The sequence below is a fragment of the Dicentrarchus labrax genome, unplaced genomic scaffold (assembly GCF_905237075.1).
Source record: "Dicentrarchus labrax unplaced genomic scaffold, dlabrax2021, whole genome shotgun sequence".
Classification (NCBI taxonomy): Eukaryota; Metazoa; Chordata; class Actinopteri; family Moronidae; genus Dicentrarchus; species Dicentrarchus labrax.
The window spans coordinates 9,210,190-9,219,200 of NW_026136703.1; the positions used below are offsets into that span (position 1 = coordinate 9,210,190).

The following is a 9,011-nucleotide window of genomic DNA, read 5'->3' on the forward strand; positions in this document are numbered from 1 at the left end:
GCTCCAGAAGGCAAAACAGACAAATCATACATCCTGATTCAGGAATGAATGACACTGGCTTTGTAATACTGTATAATTTGTACAAATGGGAGCTATTTGGAGAAGGAAAAGGGGGGGGCAATGATTCATGACATCCCAAATCGGATGTTTAGTTTGTCATTAATCTATCACATGTACTACACTGTATCATCAGACATGTCATTTAGGTCTGATGAGAACGGGAGTGAAAATGAAGAGTCGTCGTACATTTAGTCATGGGCACAATGTTGTTGAGTGTTGGGAAACATAACTGTGGTAAATGAGTACAGTTTTAAGTACATGTCTCGTGGGTTATTTTGGACTTCACTTACAATCTTTCCGTACCTCAAACAAGAAGGTTTGTACTCGGGGAGACGCACACAAGCACTTAAATGTCTCACCACATGTGGTAAACTCCTCCCTGTTGCCAGCAAGTCATATTTAGTTTATTTGGGATTTGGCAGAAACAGTAAGCAATGACATAATTTTGTTGTTGACAGTACAGCGATGTATTATATATGTAAATATATGTGGCGCTAATGGTATTGACTTTATTATTGTGCTGTAATTTTTCAGAACAATTCCTTGATCAGAGCACAGTCTCCCTGTGGCTCAGCTAACGGATCAACCAAAAAGGAGAAGCCTGCCATCCTGGACTTGTACATCCCCCCTCCTCCTCCAATGCCATACACCCCACGGTGAGCTGTCGCATTTCATCTGCCAAGCTTACTAATTCATGAGGTTTCTAAAAGTTCTAAAAGTTGGAGCATAAAACACAAGCCATGATACAACTCAAAGAACTAGCAGCAAGAGAGAGAGAGAGAGAGAGAGAGAGAGAGAGAGAGAGAGAGAGAGAGAGAGAGAGAGAGAGAGAGAGAGAGAGAGAGAGAGAGAGAGAGAGAGAGAGAGAGAGAGAGAGAGAGAGAGAGAGAGAGAGAGAGAGAGAGAGAGAGAGAGAGAGAGAAACTGCCACCCTGCAGTGAGCAATCCAGTCACCCCTAGTCAACCTTTGCAGCATTTCCTCATGCAGGCCTTTGAGGCAGGTGGATAATGAGTGTGTCCCGGACCCGTGACCGCTTTACCTCCCTCCCCTCCTACTGCACATTCTGTTCTGCGAGTTTTCAGCCCACTCTGCTCCCACCAGTCCCACCATAGTCCTTATGCAACGGCTGTTTCATCTTCCTCCTCCAGGAAGATGACAGAACGGGATCACATTCACTTAAAAATGCTAGAAACTTTTTTTGTCTGTTTCTTTTACTTACAAATTAGCGTGGTATACTGCTTTACACTTAAAACTGTGGAGTGGCATGTTGCGTTGCAATAAATGAATGAGCATTTGTTTTTCCACGCAGAGAGGCGAGAACAGAAACCTTCTCCAGCATTAGTAAAAGACCAAAGGGCTCCGAGTCACCCAACTCCTATCTGGACCAGGAGACCAGAAGACGCTGCACCATCGCGGATTATGACAAGCTAAGCGTTGGCTGCCCCATCGAGGCCAACGTGATACAGCCCAGAATGAGGGAGCACAAGCCCTCGCGTGGTAAGCATTTTCTCATTCAGGGAAACTTATAAACATTCCACCGCTGGATATTGACAAAATATGATCCTGATTAATCTTAAACTCTTGCCTCTAGGGAAGCCTCGGCCCCTCTCCATGCCAGCGGACACCAGTGTTGGAGTGGTAGATCCCTACGCTAAGCCGTGGACACAAGGAAGGAAAGGTATGTCCAAGCATACTTTAACTCTGAGGTGGTGACAAGGACACTTTTCATACTCATAGTTCATAAAAAATGATGAGCAACAAAGCAACAAATCAGAGAAGCACAGCACACTACACTGTCATCAGTTGTCCTACAAGTGACATTTGAGAACATTAAAGCTGTCAGTATCCTATCCTATATATCATACCATAAACAAAATAAGATAGAATCAAGTTTATTACATATTCACTGCCAATAATGGTACATCTAAAAAACAAAACAAAAAAACCTATGATTTTTTCACAGCAGATTTCTGGACATTACCTGATCTGATGAAAGATCTTGTTTAAAATGTGCTTCAATTCTAAAAGCATACATTCTTTGAGCGTACTTCTCATTGTCTTTCTGCTCTAGGTGAAGACCTCCTGTACAGATACCTGAGCAATGAGAGGATCCCCACCATTGCAGAGGAGGTCCCCTCAGTGTCTCCGCCCTACAGGCCCGCGGGGGAACGTCACCTGGTCAGGGTGGACCACATCAGGGGCAGCCGCTACTACTCCAACTCAGACCTCCACAACAGCGCCACCATCCCGTACCAGGAGGACACGAGAAAGGCACCCGTAGCCCCCGTCTCCAAACGCACAACGGCAGAACGCTCACTACTGGTCAGTTGGATCACGCGGCTTAAGCTATTGACTCACTGATGATGCGCTTCCTGTCCGGGGCTTCCTGTTCCTGTCTTGTCCTTCCTCAGTGCCTTTTGATATTTAACGTCCAGCTGCTTTTTTTTGGCAGCTTCGGGCTTTCTCACACTCCTCCTCTCCCCAACCTCCATATTTCCCTGGTGTTACTACTACTACCAACTACTACTCCTCAACCAAACTTGCTTTTGTAGTACTCACTACATTACATCATCACCCCTTTAACACCGCCCACAACCCTCTTCGTCTCTGACTACAAGTCCCATCTCTGCCTCAAGAAGATACAGTTTGTTCAGGTTTAGGACACTTTGGCCTTGTGTACTGTCTATGGACTCCTCTGTACATATTACGTTATGTCATGTTTCAGTTGGAATGCTAATTATTTAATACTTCAGAAAACATGCCTGATATCATTTCAGCTATTTGCTTATTTTAATTTTATTTGCATAAATAAGTTATAAATAAAACTAAGTGAAACAAACGGCATATTTTGTTAGTGAAACTGTGCTTTAACTATAAATGTTCTTTTCTTTTTCAAATTACACTTTTGTGATCAGTTAGTTCCATTACCCTCTGCCACTGGTTGCCTCTTGTAAGCTATGCATATAATTCAAAAAGATTTTTATGGTCACTTTAGTTGACGATGCTGCATTGGTTGGTAAAAGGGTGTTTATATCTTGTCACTAGCAAATATTTGTGCTGGTTTTAAAGCTATGCACTCCATTCAGTAAACTTTTATATCCTGTGTTTCAGTTTACTCTGCAATCCCCCTCTTAAAGGGCCTATACATACAGCTGGTTGACAGTAATAAATGGGCTTTTCAAGCCAGTGTTTTGAACCAATCTTTAAGGACACACAGGTCATAAGTCTTCTATTAGCTCATGCTGTGGAAAGACCACACAGACAGAATGACAGTATTATTTAAGAAATACAGGGAAGAAGTGTCTATTGTTGCTTTATCTGCCTTTTGTAAGTTTTGAATAGCGTTTTATTAAAAACTGCAGTTCATGTCAGTGATCTTTTGTATTGTCTTTATTTTACCATTGGGTGTGGAATTACTGCTTAAAGTGTAACTGTAATGTAGCATGTGGGATGATATAATTTTCTGAATATTACATCACTGAACTATGTTCTAATATCAGTTTACATACTGAAAAATTCTACGTTTTATATATTGAAAACAATCTGTCAGTGAAGGGCAGCTTTGGTCATTAGTAACTTCCCCCTCTTGAGCCGGCTGGCTTTCTAACCTGCTTTGACCTTTGAGGTGAATCCTGCTTCTGTTTTTTTAAGCGTGCGGTGAAACGGGATAGCTAATGTCAAGTTACCCTTTTCTCTGCGTCTCAGATGGTGATGCTTATGTAACTGCTTCCCTCTTTTGATGAACTTTAAATTCCAGCTGGGGGAACATATGGTCAGAGCAGGTTTTCCATCAGGGGATCTTATTCCTGCACATATGTTGCCTTTTAAACATTTAAACGCCAGGTTAGGATTACTTTGCCTGACAGCTTTTTGCCATTTCCATTGATTGGGAGAAGTGTTTTCCTGCGAAGGATCCTCGCCTTTCATCGTGGAAACCGAAGCTCTGTCAAGAATGACCCACCACTCTCACCTTTTTCCCCTCTGCCTGTGTTTCTTTGTGCATGAATATACCGATCGAGATGCTTTATTATCTGTCCTCCACTTCTTCTTCTTCTTCTTCTTCCCCGTGTTTCTTTGCCCGAGCTTGCCAAGCTAGCGTCGCCTGCAGCCCTCACTAATTTGCACTTTTTGAAAACCTGTGGTCTGCCTAAATACTACCTGCACTCTGTTTAACCCACTGCTAAGTTTGCTAACCACTAACATGTTATGCCTGCACAACACAAATGGTTACATGGGAATGAATTATTGGTAGTTTGTGCATGTGGAATATGGATTTGTTAACCGATCACAAATCACAGACATGAATGTGATGAATGTTTTGTTCTCAGTTTCTTTTTGTTTCCCTATCCTGGAGTTCCATTTTGCCACAACACAGAATAAGCTAAAGAAATCCCTTGTAATTGAGATTCAAGGCCACATGCTATTAAATGTAATGGGTAATGCTGCAAGTTTACAACAATAATTCATATGTAGGATGCTGACTACAAGCAAAAACACCACATTAATCTTAAAATGAGTTCTGATCAACAGTAGCTCTGAGGATATGTTAGTGGATCTCAATCGAACTGAGGCTTTCAGAGCAACTATATCACAATAGTTGACTCCATCTCCAACATGGGTTAACACATGAATCTTTATGTATCGCAGGGATCCGACTGGCACTCTAGCAGTGACTTCCTCAACCGGTGAGTTCCTCGCTCTCTCCCACATGCACGTATATACACACAACATAGTCAAATGAGAAACATAAGAACAGGGTGGCGTCTACTTTTCCTACAGGGAGTGACAGTCAGCAGGCTGTGGAATCTTTTTTAAAACAGTGGGTCAGTGGGTGGGCTACTTTTTTATGATCAGGGAAAGTATGCCACAGACAACCAGGCTGAGGCTCATACAGGGCATAGAGAGAGAGAGAGAGAGAGAGAGAGACAAACAGATGGTGACAGCTGTAGGCTAAAAGCTACAGAGTTACTATCCGAGTGTGACAGTATATCAGTTGTTTAATGTTAGGCTTTGGCTCTCCTCCTACACACATTTTATCAGTATCACTACTCTGCTTCAGCCTGACAATAAAAAAGAAACAATCTTTTTTCCCCACTTGATTTCCATCCATAAGATTTCCAGGCATGAAGGATTAAAATTGAGAAATCTCAGCCTTATCAAACCCTTGCAGATAACTTGTGGTAATTTTGTTGGAGCAGTACAAACCTTTTCACTCATGTGAATGCTGAATCAATATAGAGCTTATTATTAGCATGGCTAGATACATTTCTGTGTCCTTTGAGACATTGTTATCTCTCAGGACCTCTACTATCCAAGACGTTCCAACATGTCCCACGCACCAACGTGTCCATCCTTCGCCATCCACCCCCAAGACACCTCCGAATGCCGGAGAAATCTTTAGAAATGTCACTGTTATGACAAATCCTGATCCTTCTGCACTCTCCAACTATATATAACCCCCATCTCACTGCGAAACATGACGACATCCGAGGATTGTTGTTCCTCCGTCTACTCATCGGTGGCCCCTGTGCTTCCTCTGGTCTTGGATGCAGGGCCTGAGGAGGTGTGACTCCCCACATTAACACCGTGATCGATGAGTAAACGCCTCACACAATACCCCCCCGCCCTCCCCAGCAGTTCTATTCTAAGAGCCGCACACAAGCATGCATCCGGCTTGTTGCACGCTCGATCAAAACACATTACTCAGATTTAGAATATATAGAGAGATGCTATAGTAAATCTTGCAGATAAGCAGTTGGCTCATCGTTGGTGGAGGTTTATGAACATGTGACACTGATGCAGGCAATTGGATTTGATTGACGGCGGAGTTAATCAAGTGTCATATTAATTTTGACTTGGTAGTCCGTAAAGACAAACCTCATGACAAAGAATTAAAATGTGATGGTGCTGCATCAGTTTTATCTCAATGCCATTTGTTAAAACCATCAATTTGATTCATGATGATTGATTCAAAAAATAGAGTGTGGGCATTTCTGGGTGGGTGGGCAGAGTCTACAGAAGTATTTGAAGTTTGTAACACCAGGAAAACTAAGAGACAAAGACTTGAAAATTTATGGATGACAGGAGGAGGAGAGCACCGAAAATGTCAGCAATCGAAATGGAAGAAAAAAAATGAGCCGGAGACAATTTCATACCCTTGAAATTGCAGGGTGAGGCCTGTCTGAGGTAAATCGAGCATTTTGCACATTGGGAACAAGTTTCTTGTCTGCCCATGCTGCTGTGGCTGGTTGCCAGATATATTATCAGAACCACTGGCACACCAACTTAAATGCCAACCCTTAAACAGTCTCCACAGGATCTGTTTTGTTCAGGCCGTATCAAAGTAAGCTGGATGAGAACATAGATAAAGATAATGAGTGGTTATGAACGAGCTGAGATGCAATAAGTATGTGTTGGAAGTTTGATGGTTAGATAGAGCTTCTTGCTGTACAAGACAGCTTTACTGTAAAGTACTGCTTGACATCAGTTTCAGTGGTCTGTTTCAAGCCATGAAGTGATGACTTTCATTGTCTCTTACAGGTATAATCAACCACAAATACGATCCTGGTCCTTCTCTCAAGCAGTAAGTATATTGTCCTGGCTCTGTCTGTCTGTCTATACGCAACCACTATCAATCACACTGATGTATGTAAAGAATGATGTTGGTGTATGTGGCCATACAGTATGCGTGTGCAATCTCATACATCTGCGTGAGTGACTGACTGGGTCCACTGTGCAATGTGAGATATGCCACTGGGCTCAGCCTCGGCAGGAGGAGGTGAAACTGAAAGCCTCAATTACAGGCCCGTTACATTTCACACACAGATAAGACAGCATACGCAGTTTCTCTTGCGCTCACTATCAAACACAAACCCACACACCAGCGGTATGCAGCAATACGACGTATGGATGAACACGTGAAAGGTCTTGACTGAGGACTATGTCTCTGTCAGTCCACAGCATGTAACTGATTGGAAAATGAAATGTGTTGGATGGATTGCCATGCACTTTTGAACATGGTCCTTGGGAGATAAAGCCTAATGACTGTGGTGATCCTCTGACTTTTCCCCTAGTGCCACGTTCACATTTGGGGTTTGGGGGCAATCTCTCTATGACTATTGGTTGGGTTTCCATTTGGTGCACACGTTTTAATCTAGTGCCAGGAATTCCTTTTTACGCCTAAATACCTATAAAACTAAAAAGCATTAGCTGCAATGTGTGTGTTTTGTGCTAATTTGCTGATGGTACACACAATACCTATTGTCACTGTGTTAGCATGCTGACATTAGCATTTAGCTCAAAGCCCTGCCTCACAGAGCTGCTAGCATGGCTGTGGGCTCCTTTGTTCCTGTTCCTCATTGGATGCACTACACATGGAAATTGATGCAGCATCTATTGGCTGTGGCAGATGTGGAAATGAAGTGACCACAAGGGTAAATTCGATCGCTTTGCTGTCTGTGCGACACACACACACACACACACACACACACACACACATACACACACACACACAGGCCATATATACCACAGTACCATTACTGTCAATCCCTTAGTGGCACATACCACTCACACACCTCCACAGGGGTCAGATGGATTAGGCACATAGTCAGTAGCGACATGTGTACAAATCACGTCTGTACAGATTTATGGTGCAATGGCAACTTGTTGTTGCACCAAAACAAGAAAACCTTGACCCTAGTGTCACCGGCTATATAGGATAGACGGGGAAATACAGGGACGAATCAACTATTTTACTGCTTTTGTTGCTTCGGGTAATGTGTGTGTGTGTATACCTGAACGAACGCATCTGCTGCACAGAAGAGATTCAGTTCCAAACTAAATCCTCATTAGCTGTCAGTCAATACATTTTGGGCTAAAATGAGTGAGCACATGCAGCAAGATCTAAACGGAGGTTGTGACCAGTGCCAGGGCAACTCTGCAGTTACTACCAACAGCAAGCGGGTTGGGGTTGGGGGGGGGCATCGAACTGAGCAAGCTAGAATTTGATATCATTTCCAGCCCTGCACCCTTCCCCCCTTTTACACTGTGTGAGATTCCCCTGCTGAATAATAGCCACTCTGTTTGACCCTCCTCTCTCATTTCTCTCCCTCATACGCGCACACACACACACACACACAGTTTCTGGGTGGGAGGAGGGGGGGCATTAGCTAAGTGCCGTGACAATTCTCAGCATGGATCGTGATGGGAGATTGAGTGCTACAATGGTGTGACCAATCTGCATTCCCGTGATTCCTGCGGGCCTTTGACATGAGTCGCAGGCAAGATTACCTCACTTCCACCCAAACACAGCTTCAGCGAAATGCCTCTTTAAATCACCCTAAAGTGGCGTGCTGAGACTTTTTCCCTCATCACAGAAATGAGAAGAGTGTGAATTGTGTTGAAATCTTTTATATAACCCAACACATTTAATTGAAATGTCAAAGGGGAGCTTTTGGGGGGTTCAGGGGTAACACAAGGAAGTTACTTGATACGGATGCGACAGATAGGGTGACAAATGGGAGGGGAAGCTACAGTGTGAGAATGCGAGAGATATAAAGGGAGGGGGGGACTCTTCATAGTCACTTCATTCCCTTTACTGCAGTACAATAGCAAGTGGAAAGAGGGAAGAGGCCCCTGTCTATTTAAGCAGAAATGAAATGGAGACTATAATAACGCAGGACTCAGGAATGTGTCTGCTGGTTTACCGCCATCCCAGCACAGGCAAACATAGGACAGAACATCCGAAGCTTCTGCACAGATACAGCTCGGGCAGTGATGTTGTGGCTACAAACCCAGCTCCCCACAGAGACGGCGGAGAGTGTTGATAGCCAGGCCGCAGCCTCTCAGGGCCACAAGTAGACTCTGTAACATGAAACACTTATTTTTCTCTTTCTTTCTGGAGAAAACCACAGTGTATTTTGTGAATTTGTGTTTTGGTAGCAGTCATTCA

The 9,011-nt window shown here is 43.5% G+C and overlaps 1 protein-coding gene across 1 annotated transcript in view; it reads left to right on the plus strand.

The window, feature by feature from the left end:
• LOC127358026 (connector enhancer of kinase suppressor of ras 3) overlaps positions 1-3,436 on the plus strand; it is a 31,402-nt gene extending 27,966 nt beyond the window's left edge. The window contains exons 10-13 of the mRNA XM_051390865.1: positions 595-716; positions 1,371-1,558; positions 1,653-1,739; positions 2,133-3,436. Of these exons, the coding sequence (XP_051246825.1) occupies positions 595-716; positions 1,371-1,558; positions 1,653-1,739; positions 2,133-2,422 (687 nt within the window). The 3' untranslated portion in view covers positions 2,423-3,436. The remainder of the gene's footprint in view (positions 1-594; positions 717-1,370; positions 1,559-1,652; positions 1,740-2,132) is intronic.
• The last annotated feature ends 5,575 nt before the right edge of the window (positions 3,437-9,011 follow it).